Source organism: Pleurodeles waltl, chromosome 6, assembly GCF_031143425.1.
Source record: "Pleurodeles waltl isolate 20211129_DDA chromosome 6, aPleWal1.hap1.20221129, whole genome shotgun sequence".
Classification (NCBI taxonomy): Eukaryota; Metazoa; Chordata; class Amphibia; order Caudata; family Salamandridae; genus Pleurodeles; species Pleurodeles waltl.
Window position 1 is genome coordinate 1,696,897,162 of NC_090445.1, and position 24,239 is coordinate 1,696,921,400.

At 43.1% G+C, this 24,239-nt stretch overlaps 1 protein-coding gene across 2 annotated transcripts in view; it reads left to right on the forward strand.

Annotated features, from left to right (window-relative positions):
* Positions 1-20,822, forward strand: part of RALGPS1 (Ral GEF with PH domain and SH3 binding motif 1) — a 1,336,836-nt gene extending 1,316,014 nt beyond the window's left edge. The window contains exons 20-21 of one of the 2 annotated variants that reach the window (XM_069241780.1): positions 789-880; positions 17,726-20,822. In XM_069241780.1, the coding sequence (XP_069097881.1) occupies positions 789-880; positions 17,726-17,755 (122 nt within the window). In that variant the 3' untranslated portion in view covers positions 17,756-20,822. The remainder of the gene's footprint in view (positions 1-788; positions 881-17,725) is intronic. The other variant, XM_069241778.1, reaches the window with a different exon arrangement.
* The last annotated feature ends 3,417 nt before the right edge of the window (positions 20,823-24,239 follow it).

The window sequence follows — 24,239 nt, forward strand, 5'->3', positions numbered from 1 at the left end:
AGAGCTTAGATTCACTCCTGTACAGCATACAGTGGGCCCCCTCTAATGAGAAGTATCTATGGCACCCCATTGTGCTTATTTTTCAAAGACTCCCATCACCCATATCCCAGCCAACCGAACCACAGAGATTTGAATACAAACACAAAACCACACACCCGCCTAATTAGCGTAGAAAAGCACCCCCTGCTCAAAACCATGGTGCCAAACATAGCATTGCTTTCAGCAGGCAGGAGTAAATGCCATGTTCCTCCCTCCATGTGGACCGCAGGTGGAAAGATGCAGAGCGGGGTGCGCTTGCCAGCCCCCACAGTTTCTCATTGTTCAGATGGGTGTTATTTTTTACGATTTATATGTTTACCTTGCCTTCATTACTTGATTTTGCTTGTGAGAAAGTGTCACTCATAGTCACTGAAATGTCACTCATAATATCACTGAAATTATGAAAATGTCACACATAGCGATCTGAAACCTTGGCAGCTATGATTTGTGAAATGACCCGATTTTTGGCTTTAAAATCCATATCTCATTGTAACTTCATAGAGGTGTGAATGTTTGATAATAACAATAGCAGAGAGGGGGTCGGGACTCTACGCTATCCCCGCCCACTTTCACATGTGCCTAGTTCGACTGTACCAAGTGAAAACAAACTGTGGGGGGCATGTGATGGCTGCAATGCCAGGAATCAGTGCGACAAGTGAAAGTGCTAATCTGTTGTAAACCACTAGATGTCAGTGTCGGATCGGAAGCCAGAGCAATTGTATTCACTTTGATCTTTTCATGTTTTTTAGGCAATGTTTACAAATTTCAGGCTGGCTCCAGGTTTCATGCAATCCTCTGGCACAAGCATTTGGACGATGCGTGTAAAAGTAACCGGCCTCAGGTAAATTCATCCAACTAGGTTTCCTGAAACCCGTTTCCAATCCTGAGAAGTTGCTCCACCCAAAAGTAAAAGTTGAAATCGTGCCCTTTCGTTGTTCTGCCTGTTGTGTTTACCTGGCCCCCTCGGTGGCCTGTGGCCCGGCAGACGTCTTCCCTTGCGGCCGGGGCCGTGCTCTCTACCTGCCCGCTCTTTGCTTCCACCTGTGGTTGTGCGCAGAGGTCACCTGGGTCCTTGTCTCGGTGGACGCTTCATCCTGCCAGTGCTAATCAATACCAGCGCGCTTCTAATGATTATTCTGAGAGATGGAACCGGGATATTATAACGGCCGCTCAGTGAGGGCCTAAGCATTCTGGGACTTGTAGTTTTCATTTCCAGTTGCAATCTTGGTCTTGAAAATTCCAGCATCCTTAATGCTGAAAGCACAGGATTGTGGCTGAAAGTCACGCGCGTCATAGGAGCCAGTGTCGGATCACTTCTCCAGATCCGAGGTAGTCGGAGGAGGCAAGTGTTTATTCAAAAGCAATATGTAAACCTGTAATCACCAAAGGGTTGATGGCCTCATCTGAAAATAACAGAGTGAGGCCATATTTATGGGCTTTTGATGCAGAACAGGGCAGCAAGCCAGCTTGGTGCGCTGCCCTGCGCCAAAGTGAAAGGGCAGGAATGCTCTGTATCTATGCAATATGGAGCATTCTTGTCCTTTCCCCCTGCGCTGGTGCCATTTTGGCTCCCTTGCACCCTGGTGCAAGGGTGTCTGCGTTGTAGGCAGGATTGTTTGTGTGCAGGAAGGGGCACTTTCCTGCACAGAAACAATCCTGGGATGCGTTTTCTTGTATGTGTGCTGCAGAATCCAGCCCAGGCACACTAGAAAGAGGAAAAATGAGGAGAAATAAAGAGCTTTCTCCTCGTTGCGCCTGGGAAGGCGTAAGGTTTTGGCGCATCCCCAGGTTTACAAGGTCTTTTAAATCTGGGGATACTTCAAAATCGATGGGTGTTGCATGGGAACACCCACCCCAACGCCCATGGAACACCTCTCTAACATGCGCTGTGTTGCCTTACTCCATATCTACGAGGCCATTCAAAGCAACGCAAAGTGGCTTTGCGTGACCTCATATCAGTGCTTAATTTGTGCTTGTTGTTTCCGGTGCTGAGTACCGGCACTTATTTTTGAGGGCCGGGGCTTATTCTTCTGCCTCAAGCATTTGCTGCGAGCAAAAGACACATATGGGAAAGACTGAAGAAGAGAAAAACGAAAAAGCGTCACAAAGGGAAAAAGCAGAAAGCTGCAAGGTGAGCTGAAGGGGAAGGAGTGGCTGTAAATGGATTGAAGAGGCCCGAGATGGCTTCAGGCTTATGCTGTCTCGGTATTCCGTGTTGCCACATTTAATTGCAGCAGCCGCGCGTGTTTAAGAGGAGGGCTTTGAGCACCGGCACATTTTTATTTACAAATTAAGCACTGCCTCATAGATGTGTTTGAAAGGTTTGTGACGTAACAGCGGCGCAAGGGGCTCATACAGATGCCCCTAAGTGTCCAAGATTGATAGGGGCAGTTGCGGTATTGAACGGGGCCACACAACTATCAGAAAATCTAAAGGAAACAAGGTGTAAAACTCTGTAAATGGAAGGCACTCATTGAAATCCTCTGTTAGTCAGACTTTTACATACAGCCTTACAGGGGGTGACTCAGTCAGCCAGTTCCAGTTGCTGGGCCTTCATGGATTATTTACAGATATTAACCACTGCTGATGCTGACGCACCAGCACATGAGTTTTACGAGATGAGCAGGTGGGCGCGGGACCCACGCGCCCACCCAGGGGTCCGAGGCTCGCATCAACTGTTTCACCGCCGCTTCCAGGGTTATCTCTCAGAGAAGAAAATGAAAATACCGTTCGGGCAAGGAAATGTAATAAGTGAAGAAGTTTACGAGTCGGAACGGTATTTTAATTTTGTTCCTGATCTTGTGATAAAGAGCGCGGCCAGTTCACCTTTGGAAGGCGGGTCTAGGCGTCCTCCAGGAGGCGCCGCCATCATGTAAAGATGCTCCGCGAAATAATACCCCGTGTCTATGAGCACGACTCCTGACAATGCGGCCTGATCTTTTTTAAATATCCCATCTTTATCTCCTCAAAAGTAATCGATTTTTTTTTTTTTTTAAAGAACGTATTCCCAGTTTCCCTCTAATAATGCACAGGCCGTTCTTTAGAGATCCCAATTGAAACGCCTTGCATGTGAATTACAAAGCAGCACCGGTGTTGTGCAATATTTGGGGGACGCCAGATATTACACAACGCCGGCCATCTTGTGTGTTGAAATTACAATGTTACTAGGATCACGAAATATCTTCACGTGATTAAAAAAAACAATGGAGTTGAACCACCGAGCGTGTTGTCGCCTTTCTCTGAAAGAATGACAGTGGCTTAACAAAGGCCCCCGCAGCGCGTGGGGGGGATCTCCGAGCTCCAGCACGCCCCCCCCCCCCCCCCCCCTCAGCACAGTACACTGTGCCCGGGCGGCAGGGACCGGGTCCAGGGGTGAGGGCCTCCCCTACAGGTACTTTGCCGGGGGGGGGCAAGCCACTGATGCCACTGATGAAAGCATGCCACAGAAGGTGGAGCTTTGTTTCAAGGTGAGGCCGGGGGCAACAGTGTCGAGGTCCCTCCCCCTCCCCCAGGAGCGCAGTGATGCTCCTCCCCGCTGATGCTGTCTCCAGCACCCCGGGGACACCCAGTGGCCCAACAGGCTGGCACCGAAGGGGAGCACTTTTATGGGGAAGTGAATTTTGTGCACAGGGCCATCTTAAGCATTTGTGGGGTTCTGGGCCAAACGTATTTTGGGGCCTCTGTTCAAACATCGTTACATTTATGATCCAATTTCAGCTGTTTCATGCCCTCAGTGGCCAACTCACTGCGTGCACAAACACACTGGTGCACATCCTAAATGGGTTTTACATCTAATATTCCGGGGCAACAATGTGAGTTTTCAATCTTGTAACTCAGCAGCAATTCGCTAATTAATATTACTGCACATAATCTCTGTGACCCCCCACCCTATTTTTCATATGTGAAGTCCTGTTGTGATCTAAAAGAATCTTTGTTAGGGCTGTTATACAAAACATAAGCACAACATTTGTCTGCAAAAAGTCTGTAATGGACTGTCTTACACATCACCCACATTAAAAATAAATTAAAGGAAAATTATGTTTGAAACAATCTGTTTAAGGATTATTCATGTTCATCAGGGCAGGACTCTGCAGACCAGAGCTGGCTCATCCGGGGCCTCCCTAAAAGTGTGTTCAGCAGGGTTAGGGGGACCAGACGCCCCGGATTTCCCCTGGCTGTCCTGGTTTAAGGTGGACTGTTCCGGTGCCCCGACAATTTCTTCATTTAAAACACATGTCCCGGGTTTTCGTACAAAGGTCAGGTAATTCAGCAAAGCAGATTTGCAAAAATTATGCTCTCCTTACTCTGGCGCCATTGAAAACAAACAAATGAGTAAATTATCGGTCAGGCAGGACAGGAGGTGCTCGCTGGGCTGCGTGCTCCTGGCAGAAGGAGACCGAGGGGGGGAGGGCAGGGGTGCCAGGGTGGAGGCTCTGCCATGCTGCCATGGTAAATTAAGTAAATGTAGCCTTGTAAGTGTGTGTGTGTATATATATATATAATTATCAATATTAGTGATCACATATTTACAAGGCTATGCTGAAAAAGGGGAAAGGCCAGATATAAATATAAGTCTAAAGGCGTCAGTCCTACTTTTATTTCTGGCCTGTCCCTCTTTTTGGTACTCTTAAGTATGCTCACCCTAAGCAGGGTTGACCACATGCCCCCCTTAACACTGGCAGCAGCCAACACACGCCGTGCATGACCTTTGGAAGTACACAGCAAGGGTTTACTATAGGGACTGGACTGCAGCCAGGCTCCCAATTCATTTTGTGTTGCCAAATGCCCGTGTGGGGTTGTTGTCGAAACACACTAGGAATGCACTGCCCTCTGTGCTGTTTTCCGGAATCCTGGACCCTACCTGTGAACTCAAGGAGGGTCCAGCATTCGGGAATCCAGCATAAGGTTCGCAAATCCCATTAAATTCTTTTTTTATATTTATTTTGTTGCCATGGTGTAGCCCTCCAGGCACAACTCAACATGCCACTGGGCGTAACAGTAGGTTTACCCTGCCCCTTGTGCTCTTTTTTGAGATTTTTCCCCCCAAGATGGTGCTTGCTGAACCATATTGGTTATTGGTGACCGCAACAGAATGTATCTGTGAAAGCCAGCCAGTCGAAGCACACACATTCACTACCAGATTCATTAATCTACTTGCAGAGCTTGAGAAAATACTCCCCTGTCTCTAATTGTTAGCAGTCCAGCTGTATCTAAAATGTGACCTCTTCTTGCCAGGGTGGCAACAGTTTTTAAATGCTAGTTTTACAAAAACTAATAAACAGATAACATCAAAACAAGCCACGGCACTTTCTTGAGTAAAGCTCTATTGACATGCTAAGTTTGGTGGAATTCCATCCAGCCCTGTTTTCCCTATTAGGGAGCAAAGCATTCTACGTGAGTTACATTGGAAAATGTGACTCTTCGGACCAGTCCATTTTTGCAGGCTCCCACTTGAAAGATCTGCACGAACATGGCTTTGAAGAACGCACAGTGAATTGAAATGTTCTTAGTTTTGGTTACTTTTGTCAAGCAATGCCAACATTATTAAGAAAACAAAAAATGCTTTTTTAATGAAAACTTTGACCTAACCATAACTACAAAAATACAATGGCTGATTCTGGAAAATGTTTATTGGGCAGGCTCTGCAGCAAACCCTCCTTGGGTGGTCCGTCCCCAGTGCTTAATTTGTGCTGGTTGTTTCCGATGCTGAGCACCGGCATTTATTTTTGAGGGCTGGGACTTATTCTTCTGCCTCAAGCATTTGCTGCGAGCAAAAGACACACATGGGAAATACAGAGGAAGGAAAAAACGAAAAAGTATCACAAAGGGAGAAATTAGCTGCAAGAGTGAGCTGAAGGGGCAGGGAATGGCTTTATATGGATTGAAGAGGCCCGAGATGGCTTCAGGATTACGCCGCCTCAGTATTCAGTGTTCACACATTTAATTGCAGCAGCTGTGTGTTTAAGAGGAGGGCTTTGGACACCGGCATCTTTTTATTTACAAATTAAGCACTGTCCATCCCCACTGCACACGCCCAATGGCCATGCACAGCAGGGTTTGGCAAAGACACCAAACTTGCCAGGGGTAGCCTTACAGTGCTGAAGAGTAGTTAGAGACAAGTTCTTTAATTGATTTTTGTTGTTATTTCCTCACAAGAACTGTTCGCCTTTTTTTGGTTACTTTGGGACGGGGGTTTCTTTTTTTTTTTTTTTTCTGATTGTGTTTTTTACCACAAATGTGGCAAACAGCAACTTACAAACTTGTTTCTTTTTTCGTTTTTTTAACTGATGACATTTTTTGTAATGGTCTTCCGTCTTTTTATTCTCAATTTTTGGGTTTTGTTCTCAAGTCCGGATGTGGGCCTTGCACTCCTTGAGCATAATATTAACTCTTTCAGAGGTGCTTTTTTTGCGTCCGTCCTTGGCTCAACACCTCTGTAGGAATGCTTGGCATAGCTCTATTCAAACACGCAAACTCACCCGCTGCAACCTCAAGCACTCCTCCTCATGCTTGGACTTGAAGTGCCTCCTCACGGTGGAAACCCTAAAGGCGCAGTGCCCTCTTATCTGGCTGCTATGTTTTTGGCCAGATAACTTTAATGTGCCCTGGCATGTGTTCAGCATCTTCCGCTATTCCACATGACTCCTTCTGCGGTCACAGCCTCCTGCTGCTTTCATATCCTGTCAGGCTGAGTCCTGCTGTCAATGGGATCCATGTGACTTTCTCTCTCTGGGTTTTCTCTTCCTCACCAAGGGGCATATTTACAGGGAGCTTGCACCAACGTTGAGTCATTTTTTTACGCTCTGGTGGGGCATTGCATGCTCCTTATCTAGAAGGCGACGCATTAGGCCCAATGCATACGTTTTTGTAGACCAATTTAAAAAATACTTGTGTTAGAACTGACTGTGCCACACAATTAATAATGTATGCAGTGTAGGTGTTGCCTTGTGAATTCTCACTCATAAATGATGCAGTGATATTTACTAGATTGGCAATATGTGACGCATCTTTTCAATGGATCGCTTTCAGCCTGTAATGCGTCACAATTCCTACGCCTCTGTAACCCAGCCATAGGAAATGACGCAGTGGCTGTTTAATAGGAATCTGACCAGCTGAAGTCACTTAACACTTTAACAAGTAATGCAATCACATTCTCTCAACTAGTAGTAGGCCTACACATTTAACAGTCTTGTTGTAGGACCCCTTGACCGACCTTGGACCTTGGCACCTGGGATGATATCATCCACTGCAGCAATGCAATGTGACACTGTGCACTTCAGGTAAGGGCCAGACCAGGATTGTCACATCCCATCTGGGCCAGGCACCTTGACGTTGGGGTACTTATTCATAGTTGATACCACTTTGTAGATCTCAAAATCTAACTTTGCAGATTTACCCTCATGGGAGTCCAGTCTCAACAAGAGTGTCCCCAAGTCCACCCAAGCGTATTCGAAAGCACAGCAGGCAAGTACACACATAGGGTAGTTAACACATGAATTGCCAATTTATATTTCAACAGATACTGGTATCCACTTACACTTGTGTCACTCAATATGTCACACATACTTAGGTATCTACCTACATATAGGTAGACCATGCCCACTGTAATGAGACACATAGCCTTACTTCATACTTGTTTACATTACATCCAGGACCAATGTAATAGAATCAAAGAAGACTTTTCCACCATTTCACCCTCTATCACATTGGTACCCACACATTAGGCTACTTGCGCCAGTCAGAAGTGACGCATCGCCTATGTTTTTTGACACATTGCTGAATTTGCGTTTGTCTTAAGCCCAACTTCAGCAATGAGCCACTTTTGCGGCTGATGCTTTGCAACATCCTTCCCACTGGTGCGTCAGAATTTCTGACGCATCCTTGGGACCCTACGCCATAATGCACTGTATTGTAAATATGACGCATCCATGGCATCATAACCTGTTTTGCCGCAGTGCAAGTAATTTTGAAGCATCAGCGCCTTAGCGCAGCTTTGCGTCATTCATTGTAAATATGGCCCCAAGTGTTTCTCATGTGTGCTTTCACATGCAGACACGTACATGCCAAGAGCAGCGGATTTCTTACACTCCCGTTCACCAGTACCAAATATTTAATGATTTTCACTTTCAGGCTTGCTTTGGTGAAAAACTGTTAGAATGGAGGGAAGTGGCTGTATGTAAACTAGAGGAGAATTCACAAACGTTTTGCAGGAGTCCTTGCAATGCAATCCTGTGACTGTTGCATGTTTCCCAAAATACTCTTAGAAAAGTTTGTGACTGCTGAAAGTCAGGTTTAGGTTTATTGCAGGTGTTGATTAATTGTCTTTGTAGGTTGAGTGCGCAAGCGCTCTGGCCTGTTGTAATCTACCTGTGTGCTTTTAACAACACTCACTGCACGCCCATCACTATCACTCGTTCAGGGGCTGATAAGTGTGACTGCAGCGAACTTCTTTTTCCGTTTGTGTCTCTCCTTCGCGCTCGTGCTCATGGCGGCCGTTGCGCTTTGAATTGGTTCGCTTGTCAACTGTTTTACTTTTAATTTTCAGTTTATGTGGCAAGAAGTCAGTTAGGAATTTCCCCAAACCCGAGACCCATTGCATCGCAAATGCTCTTTTTAATTTTTAGAATGGAGCCCCCGAGTTGCCTGTGTCTAGCTTCCCCAGGATTGGAAGGCTCTCCCTCGTACAAGGGCTGTGCCCTCTGGATGAGTCTGTTCAGGTTGTGTGACGTCACCGCAGAGTGAGCATGCGCTTTCAGTGTCCACCTTCGTGCTGTTAGCATCACTTGAATGTGAGGTAGGGACAGGCGCCTCGGAGGCGTGCGTGCCTCTAGCCTCTGAACCGCCGTTTATCTTGCTTCACCCCGTGATTTCCTTACACTAATCTCTGTCCTTTGCACAGACGCTGTTTCAGAAGCAAAACCACTTCCCTTTACCACACTTCGTCAGGAAATAAATGTCAACCTCGCAGTTGATTCCAGAATGCCACGTGGTTCTTTAACACCTCAATGTGCCGGAGGCAACCAGCAACTTTCAACAGTTTTCTGCAGTTGGGAAACACCAACGCTTCACACGCCACGCCCGAGACATCTGCATTGCAAAAACATTTTTCATCGGCATCCTGTTCCCGAAGCACTGGCCACATGCCACCTGACTAATCACCGCACTTATTGGAGCTGTCAGATGCGTGCACACCGATGCGTGCACACCGATGGCCTGGTACCCAGAGGAGTAGTGCATGTGTGTGCAGGGCCTCTAGCCGCGGCTGAGGCCGCTGCAGGTGCTGTAAGCAACGTTTATCCGTCTTTTTGCAGCTAGTATCCATCGTACTCGGACCCCATCTATCAACACTAGAAGGCTGAAAGGCTGAGCTGTTCCTGCCAGGATTTGTAATTGGTACAAGTTTTGCCTCCTAGAGCCTCGAGCTTGGACCTCAGATGTCTGATGCTGGTGATTTCTAAATGTGACAAGCAGATCTCACCGGATCTTGGAATGTATCCAAGGCAGTGCTTAATTTGTGCTTGTTGTTTCCGGTGCTGTGCAACGGCACTTATTTTTGAGGGCCGGAGCTTATTCTTCTGCCCCAAGCATTTGCTGCGAGCAAAAGACACATATGGGAAAGACGGAGTAAGAGAAAAACGAAAAGGCGTCACAAATGTAGAAAGCTGCAAGAGTGAGCTGAAGTGGCAGGGAGTGGCTGTAAATGGATTGAAGAGGCCCGATATGGCTTCAGGATTACGCTGCCTCAGTATTCCGTGTTCGCACATTTAATTGCAGCAGCCGAGTGTTAAAGAGGGGGGCTTTGAGCACCGGCACGTTTTTATTTACAAATTAAGCACTGTGTCAAGGTGCATGTCTGGGTCAGGGTGGGATACAGGAGGACAGACCTTAACAATCGACGAGGCTGTAGAGGAACAGATCTTGTCCCAGTGGAAAAGAAAAAACAATTTAAAAGCCGCCCAGGCAATCGTGCTTAGGTGGGGACTTTCGCTTAAGCAAATATAGCCAGGTTTATAAGCAAATATTCTTTATCAGTGTAAAATATCACCGTAAACGTCACATACAAAAGTAACAGCCACAGCATCAGTGCAATGCAATGATTTTGCCCATCATAAAAAACATTTCCGCAGGACACAATTTATAATAAAAACAAACGTAAAAAAACTCTTCACGTTCAGAGAGACAACCTGGGTTACAACAGACGATGACGTCACCGATGTGCGCTAAAAGGAAAGCGACAGCAATCGTACAAAGGCGTAAGCCACCCACTGACCCCCCTAAAAAGTGCTTCTGATGTTGCTTGAGCGTTGAATAAAATGCGCTACAGGCCCACAAAAGGACGAGGGCAACAGTTGCAAACATAGCTCAGTGGATCTGTACTGTCTGTGGTTGGCAAATCTCGCGATAGGCAACAGAAAACACCGTCTGAGTGTGGTGTAAACTTTGCAAACAGACATAAAATGCAGAGGGACAGGAGTCACAGTTGCCAAGGGGGAGGCTGTTCAATCCAGGCTCAGGATAGGGCAACGCGGAAGTGTATGGCAGTCAGCCTAAAATGTGTCAAAAATACCTAAGTTGTGGGCTTGTAACCAAGGTGAGATATGGGTCAGCCTCTTTGGGCTTTATTGAAGGAATAAGTGCCCTTGCCGCTTGTTTGGAGAACTCAGTACTTTCCCTGGAACTGTTGTGGAAAAGCTCAAAACAGGCGTTAGCAAGAGCTGTTCTAGATAAGGACGTTGTTGCAGGGTTTCTATAGACCTCATGCTTGCCCCAGCTAGTGCAGTGTTTTCAAGTAGCCCAGCCATGGAACCTTGGCAGCATTATCTACTATTTGAACAATCAGCAGTTACCAGGCAGTTGAACTTGGTTTGCTGCTTGGTCCATAGTGAGAGCCACTGAACAAGGAGACATCATTTAATTATAACAAAATCCATGATGTGGCCAATCCCAGGTTTCGTTTGCCATATATAGGTCGAGTTGCTGGATGCAGTGGCGTAGCGTGGGGGGTGCAGGGGGGGCCGGCCGCACCGGGCGCAACATCTTGGAAGAGACTAAATCCACGGGTTAGGGGGCGCAAATTACTTGCCTTGCCCCGGGTTAGGGGGCGCAAATTACTTGCCTTGCCCCGGGGGCTGACAACCCACGCTACGCCACTGGCTGGATGGGACTGCCGACAGCCTCAAAAGCACATTTTCAATTTTTTGAATTCCAGGGTGATCCCTATAACCTTATAGATGCACCCCGTAGGCGGTAATTGGGACACATTTGCTCTTATGAACAGTGGCCCTTTCTTTAAGTAAATTTCCCCCCAGTTTAGATGACAATCAAAAGAACGCTTAGACCTTCTGGCAAACTCCCCCATCCTGACGTTATCTGGTGGTTTCCACTTGCAGAATTCATCAAACAAGCCCTTAAGGTATGCAAAATGATCTTCATATTGTTAATGGTGTAGACACTGGTTTTAGTTCTCCTCGGGCCACAAAACATTACACGCGTTTTGGATTGGTTCATTTTTAGATCAAACTCAATCAGGAGTTTGTAAAGCGCACTACTAGCCTGTGAGGGTCTCAAGGCGCTGGGCCATAGAGCTAGCAAACAGGCCCAACAATCTCAGTAGCCCGTAGGAGCCTTGCCATAAGCACTGCATCATCAGTGTATAGGAATCCAAGGATTGGTCGTGTGCCAGATTGTGCCAGGTCATAGCTCAAGAGTATCAAAAATGTCTCTAGCCCATTGATATAAAGCGTGAAGAGAAACGGGGCGAGCACACAGCCCTGCCGCACGCCCCTTACAAGCCTAAAAAGCACTGTAGTCTCTCCATTAGGGCATATTTCACACTGGCAGTCACATCACAGTGGAGCTGTCTAAGAAAGCAAACACCCAACTCCATTTTGGACACAATAATCCACACTGTTGATTGGTTAAAATGCTCAAAAGCTGAGCTAAGATCCATAAAAGCCAGGTAGAAACTGCCCTGTGTAGCCTTTGTATACTTATTTATCAGGAGGTTACGTTGAGATATTGTTTATTAGTGCCCAGCCCTGCACGAAATCCAAAATGGAGACCAGAGCAGAGATGATTTTCCTGTGCCCAGCCCTAAGGTCGATCCAAAAGGATTTTGTCGCCAATTTGAGTAGTAGAATCAATAAGCAAAATCGGGCAGTAGCACTTGGGGTTGCATTTATCGCCCTCCTTGAAGGTTGGCACGATGGTAGAATGGAACCAGGAAGGTGGCGGGCTACACTTCACAGCACCTAATTAGTCGTCAGAGAGTCCCAAAGAGAAATGTTATCCCTAAATACATTCACAGGCATCCCATCTGGGCCAGGCGCCTTGATTTTGCGGTACTTATTCATAGTTGATACCACCTTGTAGATCCCCAAATCTAACTTTGCAGAATTAACCTCATGGGAGTCCAAACTCAACAAGAGTGTTACGTAACTTTGGCAGGATGTTGAATAAACCTTAATAAAATGGGTCACCCATTTAAGAAGGGGAATAAGGGCATCTAGACCAGGATTCGTAGTGTCTCTAAAAAAGGGAAGATCTCTGGCTTCCCAAAACTTACAGTGGTCCTTTGTTAGTATTATGAGTACATCATTACTAACCAGGCCTTAATGCCCAACAAACCAGGGTACATGGTATATAAAAATAGGACAAGTAAAAGTTTAATGTAATATATGTTCTTACAGTGGCAAGTTCCGAAAAGCTTTTTTCACTGTAGCAGGGTTAGTAATTCCATTGGAAAGCATTTGGATTTAATAATACAATCAAATAATTTAATCTCTGCTTAGGAAACAGCTACAAAGTGAATTCTTGGACTTATAAAAATATTTATTACAAGCTCAATTTATTGGTAAAGTCAGATTTGTAGTAAACTTTCTGTAAAAGGTACTTTTAAAAAGTCACATTTGGACTGCCTTAAGCCTTTAGAAGCCCATTCGCATGAGCTTTTGACTGTAACTCAGGAGCTGGGTAGCCCCTTTGATGAGGTTTCGACTTGCTACCAGAGCTGAGACAGAAACCCTTGGGTGTAGGGAGGTGTCTCGTTCCTCTGACAGAATGACCATCAGGGCAGTGCCCAGGAACTTAACTTCAAAGGAGCCTGCGCTGTCACAAGCATATGTAGTTAAAACCTGGGCCTACCCCTGCTTTGTTCCCCTAGTGAGTCAAGCACCATTCCCAGTGGAAGAGGAGTTGTCCCCAGAGCCAGTTTTGAGTTGCCCCACCGACGGCTCATTGATGATCACATTTTCCTCCATAAACGTTTCTAAGTCAGATGTAAACTTTCCGCCAAGATGAACCTGATCTGTTTATTCAACCTGCGCCCCATCGTGGTTGGCCTTTGTGCCTTTTGGAGCTAATTGTAATTCAAACTTTCAAAATTCATATCTCCAGTTCTACTTATAGTATGTTTGTCGTTTCTGTGTCATTTTGTATATTAAAGTATTCCCTATTTTCTTTAAATGGTTTGAGATTTTCTTGTGTTGTGTTTTCACTTTATTACTTTTTAAATGCTGCATAAATACTTTATATATTGCCTCTAAGCTAAGCCTGACTGCTTTGTGTCAGGCTACTAGAAGGTTACGTACAGTTTTATTTTGTGGCTTTAGTGGTTCACACTTACCTGGAATGTGATTATTATTTGAGGTGGGTTCAACCCCCCTCAACTAATAATTCAATTTCTAACATCCCTCTACTGTGACTGGGGACGGATTGTCTTGAAGGGTTCTGGAGATAAATAGGAGAAGCCCTCCAAGGCACCCCCAGGTCAAAAGAGCTGTTGCTAAAGCTGCTCTTTGTTCTGCCAAATGTTCCTGATTACTCCCTGATAGCTAATCCCGGCTAAGTGACCAGCAGTGACACAAGCCATTATTCTCTGAGTAAGAGTTGTTAACTCTCCCAGCCAAGGATGTGTATTCCAGCCAGTTGCACAGTGCTCATGCTAAGCACATATTTCATGTCAATATCACAGTTCCTAATAAGGGATTCAACTCCATGCCACTATCAGCCACAATTAAGTACACATTGCAATGCAGAAGTTTACAGGCAGCTTATGTTCCTTTACTAGGGATTTAAGCATGCTGTAAATGTAACACTTCCCTTGCAAATAATGTCACAACTAAAAAGAGGGATGGCATGTATAAGCAAACAAACAAATCAAAGTAGAAGTCACCAAAGCATCCCCTGCCTATATTATATGGCTAGTATTGCGTGAAACCTTTGTATCTTCTGCACTCTTTAGGCTCATCCACATTCATGCTCAATGACCTCCACGTGTGTGGGTGCTCTTTTTTTTGGTGGACAGCCAGATCTCAGTCCTGTCTCCTCAAAGAGAGCAGCATCCTTGACGTACCACAGACTGAAGCAACAGCACAGTGAGCTGAGCCGAACTGTCACCTGCAAGAACAAACTGTTTTTTTAACAACACACAACACTGATTGTCCCTGCTGCTTTTGTGTTTTCATAAGGTGTTTCCTGTACAAAGATGGGGAAATTGTGGGTGTTACACATAATCCCTGACACTAAGAAGAAGCTTTGGCGTTGCGCCAACAATGCAGTGAAGATAGTGCCAGGATGACAGTCTTGGTCACAGTGCGCTTTATAAATTGTATTGTATTGTATTGGGTTATTTGTAGAGCGCATTCGGGCAAAAAGCATTGAAGCGCTATTCAGACCAGAGATACAGAAAACAACACAAGCTATCCCAAATATCTAATTAGCAAAGAGCCAGGTTTTAAGACTTTTCCTAAATGAGAAATGAGTCGAAGTTTGACGCAACGAGATAGGCAGACCATTCCATAGCTTGGCCGCTTCCACAGTAAAAGCCCGATCTCCCCATCTAGCTTTTTTACAGCACGGCACCTTGATCATAAATTTGGAGGATGATCTCAGATGTCTCGGTGGTTGATAGAACGACAAGGTGGATTTCAGATAATCGCATCCTACCGACTGAAGAGTAAATGCTATATGATAATAATAATAAAAAACAAAGATGGAACACTCCAGCAGTGTCCTTGTTGGTTTTGCCTACGACCTATCATGGTGGTTCAATAAACCGTTCCACCGCAGGTGCCCCACGCTTATCATAGGGAGGCCAAATATGAATGCGTTGTTCTGTATTGTCATATGCAACGCGATGAATGCACACACCCAAGAACACAGCTCGGTTGTGTGATCTTCTTAATGGGTCACCTCGGCATTGACTATCACCGTCATCAATGTATTGTCCTCGAGCATGCCTTTGCCACGTGACCCATGCCCTCCGCCATTCTGGCCATCCACTGGTGCCAATCTGCGCCTCTCTGTGTAGCACCAGTGGTGCTGGCACTAGGGGTGCAGAAATTGAGGTGGCACCCCAGATAACCTTAAAAGTGTTCAGATTGAAAATCAACAATAGAAAGCCCGCACATGCGTGTACTACATGATTCTCAAATGTTAGGCGACCTCCTCTCACGAACTGCTGATAATCCTACTAACATGTTTGCTTTGCCTTTTATTCACTGCAGAGAGAGGGCTTTTTGTAAGGTTAGCACATTAGAATGTGAAAGAAGACAACACTACCTTTCTGTTTTGTTGTACAGCACTTGGCAAAATGCTTGTGCTGTGCAAATTAATTTAAAAGTAGATAAAAATGCCTCACTAGATCTTATGGATTGCTTGAATAAGAGCCAGAATGTATCCACTTTCCTCCACCCTTATGAGATTGGATTGGATGTCTCATATTGTGTCTGAGTAGCAAATGTTACATTTTTATTTGAACAATGCTATTCCTCCAGCAGGCACATTAGCCCACCCCTCTGGACTACTGCCTCATTAGGGTCTTGGTGAGGTTGGTTCTTCATCCTTCAAGCCTATGTTCAATGTCCTGGTGCCTTTTGTTAGAGGTAGAGTGTCACAACTTCCCAATTTGCTTAGAAATAAATATGTATTAGATACAAAGTTACAGTAAGCAATTACTATTCATTTACCTGAACTCATTTGGAAGATGGAAAAGGACCGTATGCTGGAAAGTGACAGACCGGACACAGCACTTAGATTCATGGAAAGCTCATTTCAATGGCTGTTCATGTGGATAAAAGGGGCAGAGAAAGAGTTTTGCATAAATAAATGCTGCATTGATCTTATTCATTCTGTTGGCATTTATAGCCTTATTAACAGGAGTATGGACAACTGAATGAAGCAGGTGGGCTACCGCTGTGGCTTTATTATAGAAAGGGTACCATGCCCCTGTTTGCGGCACGGCGTACCTTTAAGCCTGTGCACCTGGCTCAAACAGTAAAGTGTTTGGTGCCCTTCCAGACAGTTCCAATAAGCAAGGGCTAAGAAGCTTCAGTGACTGCAGGAAGATGCTCATATTCTGTTGTAGTCCTCTCTCCCCGGAGATTTAATTTAAATTTACCCCAGGATCACAGACCAGGGCCCTCCCCATTACTGAATCAGTAGATGTATTCGATGGACAAAAACACAACCATGACCTCAATATGCCAGACCAATCTTGAGAAATGTCCATCTGCAAAACATTCTTAAAAGCCTTCTGAGTTCCAAAACCATGACTGAACCATTGTCATGCTTGGTTCTCTGTGCATACAACATACATTATCAGTATCAGTGAACTTTACAATAGTGCAGACCCAGCACACAAATTCTGTTTATTTTGATTTCTTTCCTGTACATTTTGCTGTATTTCTGTTTGTCTATTTGGTTGGTTTTGTGTATGGTGTGTAGGTGTGCGTGTGCATGTGGGTGTTCGTGCTAGCACACAAGAACAACTTAACTTAGATGGTGCTGGCCAAGAACAGGTGTTTGTACAGAGCTTTGAAGGATAGAAGGCATAGCTGTCTTTGTTCAAACTTGAAGTGATGACACGCACTATAGCAGACATCAGCAGTGAGTGTTAACTAACCAAACCATTGTACCCTATGGATTATTTGTTGCATGAATTGCTCTTATGTGGCAGGCCAACAACAGAACCCATACTAAAGGCAACAAATTATCCTCGTGTGTTATCTGCAGATCACCCAAGACTCAGAGTGAGATATGTTGAAGGCAGTATTTCTCTTAAGAGTTGAGTTTTTCCAGACTCCATGATTCCATTGCCATGCTTTTGACAACAGATTCCACGTTATGTCCTTTCTGCTTGCCTGATGCTCACTGTTGCTTCTCCTCCACAAACTACAACGTTCTTCCCCTTTGAGCCTCTCCTTTCAATGCTACCTTTGTCTTTTTGCCAGGGCATCATCTGCCCACCTTTGCTAATAGCATTATGGGGTAAAGCACTTAAAACGTCTTACACAGCATTTATGAACTGATAATATTAGAAAATCCAAAGAATATACAGTGCTTTTTTTACAGAATTATCCTCAAGCGTGACACAGAGGTAGATGGTTTGGGGTGTCTCAAAAGTATTTACTTGTCTTTTTGTCTCACTTTATAATCTCTGCTAAGACAATCTAAAATAAAAGCTAGCAACTTTTTTTTATAAGTGCCCAGAGTTTGCTGACGTGCTTTAACTTTAAGAGGTGAGAACAGTTTAAGGCAAGTTTTCTGTTTTCAAAATACATGGTGCATAGGTCCCCAACTACTATTACATTTGTGAAGTGTCATACATTTCATTGAAATGTAAAGGATTTCCATGGGTCAGTAAAATATGTATCTAATTGCATTCCAATTTCTGCTTCTTTGGCAGGTACCAGCTAACCTTATGTCATTTGAATGAGCCTTCTACTAATTTGAATGACACCTATATTGCTGCATTAGGCTGAGTAGCTTAAAGTGCCAAACGATGAAATAGGAATAGTACAAACGACAAGCAGAAAGCGAAAAGAGACTGTCGCTTGCCAAGCAAAAGAAGGATGTCAAGGCGCTATTCTTTGTAAGATGAAGGGGTTTATCACTCTGTTTTTAAAAGCTGAATGTGAATATTGTGTCCAGGATTTGGATTTGTTCCTTGGCACAGCTGAACAAAGTCTTAAATGGAGTACTGTATGTTGGATTGTTCCTACTGCAAGATGTTGGATATGTATAACAAAGACTTTTAAAAAGTGGCCATGGACAGTTTCGAAGAGCTGTCTGCCACAAACTGTGCATCACATCTTCTGCCAATTCTTTTTTTAAATGGTTATTTTTAATGTAAAGCTGCTTATGTAACTGAACAACATTTAGCCCATGTTGGGTTTGAATTATTTCTAATACACATTATAATGAATATTGACAGTGTTAACTTGCTGCAAGTGTCAACTAGAATAGGAGATAAATGAACAACGTTTTTATATCAGAGGTGCACTAAGCTGGGAGACATATTTTGTAAAAAAACAAAAGTCGGACGTAACAGCTGTTCATTATTAAGGTAATTGGTGTTTTTTGTATTTTGGCACAAAAACAACTACTGGAAAACTTTAATTTCTGTACTGTAATCACACCTATGTAATAGTTTTTGAACTAAGTACTTTTATAAGTCTGCCATATTTACCATCTCACTTTCACTTAATTTAAGAAACTCAAGTTAACTTCCCAAATGTAGTACACCAATTTTGACAGAACATAAAAAACTAATTGGTCTAACAACTGGAAATGTAATGGGGTATGTGCTTTTAATACACTAATTGTTGGTGCCATTGATTTTTTACAGATTTTGAGCTTATGTCAATCCAATTTTGTTTTCAAATGCATATCTTTGAAATCTGGCCTTTCCACTTTCCACTGGCCTTGGTTTTGTCGAGACTGCACAATAGCAAAATGCTTGTTTTGCAGAGTGAATAGGAAGCTAATCACAAAGGCATTTTGAAGTAAAGTAGTACTCCTGTAGTATTTTTATGTACTCTTACAAGGCCTTGTGAATTAGAGTTAGATAAAATGTAAAATGGTCATAAATAACCCATACATTTCTGGAGGAAATGTGAATTCCAGAGGCGAACTGAGCAGAGGTCCCTGCCCCCTGGCATCCTTATGTTGGACTAAATTCCACTATTTAACTTTGTCCTGTTGCAAACATAGTTGTACTTGAAAGAAAGAGCACTTTAAAGAAATTCAAAAAATATAAAATAATGGGGAATAGTCGCAGTTTTTAAGAAAAAAACATGTATTGAAAAGTATGTTAGGATAAGTATTTTGCCCTGTTGCTTTCAAATGAAAGTACTAGATAACAAATCCCATAGCAGGTTTGTTAAATACATTGAAAAATAAAAATATGAACTGATGAATTTGAAGGTTCCAAGTCTTACCGTAGTAAGTACAGTCACATAAATTTCACACCAAACAGCTGGTTAAACATGGCGTTTATAGCAAGCACAGGGCTAACAATGGAACTCAATTAAATGTATGAATCATGAAAAATACATATCAAACCTCAACAAAGAAAAGTATTAGTTTAACTTAGAACTAGTAGATTTGGGAAAGTGGTCCTATCTTTCCAATTTCCAACTGAGCCCACAATCTGGGTTCTCTGAAATAATAATTAAAGTTGCATTCTGAGGGGTGATAAAATATTTTCATAGATTAAACATTTTAAATATATTTTAACGCATTAGGACTAAGAAATGTAAACAGGTGACAGTGAACTATAACCCACCTGCAGCAGCATGTGTCATTTAAAACCTCAACTGGAATTGAATTATTACCTGGAACAACAAAGCTATACTCCAGTCTGATTAGGAAACACCATGCAGAGGGATGCTACTGTTCCCCTCATCCGTGAAAAAGAAAGAATCTTAATATGTTTAAATATAAATGGCAAAACGTCTCAGCCCTTGGTTTATTACTTCAAAGTCATAAGGAAAATGCCAATCTCAGAGTCAAAGCAAGACAGACAAGGCAAGGGCTTACATTCTGCTACATTGAGTTCACTCTGCTTTGGATAACTCCATTTGAAAATATTACAACAATTATGCAGGTAAATACTTATCAAGGAAATGGGGTTTCATGTAAAACAAATGTCATATCTACCACATTTTGTTAGTAAAGGTGTATAATGGCTTATCACTTTCGACACAAGTGATAATGTATTGTTTTAAATAACTCCTGCAAATATTCTTTTTTGTTAAAATACATTTAAAATGTAATATATAAATTAGATGTCTGAGAACATATGGCAGTAACGTGAACTGGACTAGTCTTATTAACATGAACTGGAGTAGTCTTTTCAAACATATGTGTGGAATCTTTGGTGATGAATTTTTAAGAATTGTTAACATGTTTTACATTTGTATGCAGCAATATTTATTAATAATTTATTTAAAACTGTGTTTTGGAATCCTTTACACACTTTGTGCCAAAATGCATGTGGTTCCAAGAAGCACTTAAGTGGTGCTCCTTTAGTACTTTTTGAACCGTTCCCTAGTTCTCACCTTCCGTGCAACCTGATTTCTACAACTGAGTTTTTGTTATTCTTGTGAAAAATGTTGCACTATATTTGGCCGTACTTCAAAGCAGGCACCACTGCATGCCATTTGTGTATAGACTCTTTGTATATTTCTTGTGAACTTGTCTCAAACATAATAACCACTGAAATTTAACTCTTGTGTAGGAGTCTTTTATTTTGGCTTTTGCTATGTATTTTGTTACCTCAGTCTTGTACCAAGTTGGTGTACTATTCAGCTTGTTACTTTGAAAATGATTGTTTCACTAATTCAATACATTAATGTAAAAGAACTGTTTTCTGCGAGATAAGATAACATTTTTTGTGTGGAAATTGCTGAATTTTTAAAGAGGCAGTTGCTGGAAAGTTATTAATATATATTAATGAATATTAATATATCAGAAACATTAAAAATGGAAATGAGAGGTCAAAGCTTGTTGTAATTTTTTTTTTATCTGTTTCACATTGATACACAGATAACAAACTTGATTATCAACATGTATGTATAAAACAAGGGGAAAAGTCACAAACAGGTCAATCTTTATAGCACCAGCATCCAAAAATTAAATAAAAAAGGTGGGGGTCAGGTGATCAGCCCACTCCTGATGGCAGCACCGATCAGGGCAGAAAACAACCAGTCGTGCCTAAGGAGCTGTGTTCGGGCATCCATACCTTCCAATCCTCTTGTGAAGGCCCTCAGCAGCAAGCAACAAATCCTCAGCTAGCCTGGGTTTCAACCCGGGGCTGGTGCCCCAGAGGAGAACTCACCACCATCCTTCACTGTAAAGACCATGTACTTACAAAAGGGTCCCCAGATATCTCTGAATTGTGTTTCAGGTGTTTGTACAGCAGCATAATATTCCTCTCTCTCTCTCACTACAACATATAACTCCCCGAAGCCACTCCTGTAACCCGGGAACTGGACCATTCATCCACAATCCAGCAACTCTGTGATGGGCGATAACCAGTTTTCTCTAGGGCTGGGGATATCAGCCATGTATCACAAGAGCAAGGGAAGTGGCGTGCACTGTTATTGTATAAAGGCTATCTTGTTAATTGTGCTGATTCTCCAACCACAAACTATGTAGAGTAGGGCGGTGCAATGCTAGGTGTGTGAAATCTACTGGGTCCGTTGAGCATCTGGGACAACCAGCAGGGCGTGATAGGTCCATACAATGCAGCCTCTGTGGAGTGTAGTATGAGCTGCTCAAGAAGTTGTAATGTATTATTCTGTGCTTATTATTCTTGAATGACACAGTCACCCAATCTGCCCCTTACAGAAATTCTTTCAGACTTGGACATTTCTACGGACCTAAGTCTTGATAGAGGGCTACGTCCTAAATCCACTTTTCTTCACCCCGTCACTAATGACAATGCTATTGATACGTTTTACAAATTAATCACCAAGGACATGTATCAGTGGGAGGATTCTGAAATATCACTCCAACATACCAGATATGACAATTTGGACCATATCGAAAAAAGGAAGCCTTGAAACAACTCTCATCTCTTCATGAGATTGTTATAAGAGAGGCAGACAAGGGAGGCAACATAGTCACCATGAACTAAGATGACCACAAAACTGAGATCGGCAGTCAGCTTTCTTACAAACAAGCCTACATCAAGCTAGACAAGCATCCTATCAGAGATATCACTGTACTTTTGAAACACAGACACAAGGGTTGATGGGAGAGGTGTTTGATTTCGGAATTAGAATACAGATATCTATTTAATCCTCAAACCATGGCTCCTTGCATTTATATCTTGCCCAGGATACGTAAACCAGGCAATTCTCCAATGGGGAGACCAATCAATTCATGAATCGGTTCACCTACTGAACACATTTCTTAATATATAGATATTTGTCTTCAACCATTTGTTCTTAATCTCCCTTCTTATGTCCGAGACACCAGACATCTGTTGAGTCAACTTGCAGACTTTACTTGGGACACTGATTGTTGGTTTGTCACTCTAGACATTTGTTCCTTGTGTACGTCAATTCCCAAAGATTTGGGCTTACATACAATTAACTATTTTCTCTCTTCAACAGATGCAACCTTTCTGAGCATGCACATATGTTACTGGAGATGATCTCTTTGGTTTTGGATAACCATCTTTTTCTACACAATGACTCTTGGTTTCCGATAATGCCAGGTCGTGGCAATCGGCTTCATATTCTCTCCCTCCTTTGCAAATTTGTATATGGGGTGGTTGGAGAAATGTATATTTGGTCCAAGTGTCCACCTGCTTGCTCTACCCATGTTGTATACTTGGGCAGATACATCGATGACATTCTTATGGTTTGCACAGGCAGTGAAGCACTTTTACAGGACTTCATTTAATTTTTGAATGGAATCACCTTTAACATGGCTGTCTTATGATTTTGGATTTGCTAGATCACTCTCTGGCTTTGTCTTTTGTGAATTGTCTACTGAAATACCCTTGCGATTAGAAGAACTCCATTTGAAGTATTTCACTTCTCTAATAAACTTGACTTGCTCAACGCAGCAGACCTTTCATGAACTTGATGTGCTCTAGGTGTATTTATTTGTAGTCTGTGTTTTTGGTCAGCAGAAAACTATTTGGTTTATGACACCCCCAGGTTTGATCAGATATTGGAGTCCCCAAATCCATCTCCCAAATATGTTTGATGTGAGTTTTAGAAAACGAGACTGCGTAATTTATCAACCTGTGTGGCCATATTTAAGGCCAAGTGGCACAGTGTAGCTCAGCAAGTCACCTTGTTGTGCTGTGCTGCATCAAAGGGAAAGGGCAGGAATGTGCCATATTTATAGCAATATAGTGCATTCCTGTCCTTACCCCACGCTGGTGCACAATGGGCTGCTTAGCACCAGTGCAGGCACCCTTGCAGCTGGTGCAAGTGCCTCCGTTGTATGTAGGATTGTTTTTGGGAAGAAATGGGCACCTGTCATGAATGGAAATTCACAGGAGCAGAATGACGCCTTGAACCCAATGCCTCTCTAAAGTTCTCAGACCCCAACTATATTCTTATCTGGATACTAAAAATACTCTTAGAGGGGAAGTGGGAAAGGGATGAAAGAAGAGACAGTCTTGCCCTCTACTCTGCACTTGTCTATCACTTTGCCTATTGTTTTTGAGGACTCAGTGGTTATGTTACTCGAGCTGTAAGATAAAGTAAAACATTAATACTCTCTCTCACTAAGTCCCACCTTCTCTATTCCTTTTTACTAGGATTAATCTTTTGTTTATAAAGGTAACTTTTAGTGTGACCTACCCCAGTGTAGAGAGGCATTAGCTTCTCTTCTGTGTTTGCAATTAATGGTAAAAATTGCAAATAAACTTTACTTGTGGAGTTTTTTAGTATGAGATTATACAACTTCTGTTTTCACATTCTTTTCCTCTTCTTCAGCACACTGGATTTGATTGAAAACGAGTATTGTAGGAACCTATTCTTCACAATTTTCATATGACAGAAAACGAATGTTCTTGAAAATACTGCTCTTCCTGTTCTTTACAGTTTTCTCATGACTAAAACTAATGTCCTAGGAATTACTGCTCTTCACCTTTTGCATATGAGAGAAAACGAGTGTTCTTGAAATAACTGTTCTTCCTGCTCTTTACTATTCTCTCATGACTAAAACAAATGTTTTAGGAAGTAAAGGTTTCTATGGCTTGAAACCGGAACTCTTAAGAGTTCATTCTCTCTTGCGTGACTGCAACAATTGACTCAGGAAAACAAATGCATGACTTCTCCAAAAAGGCTTCGGTCTCTCAAAATCTCCTCAGTGAAGAGCGCCGCCTCAGAGGCCGCACGTGCACTTCACATCACCCAGCTGTCCACAAGAGCTCCTCCAGCTGCAACACT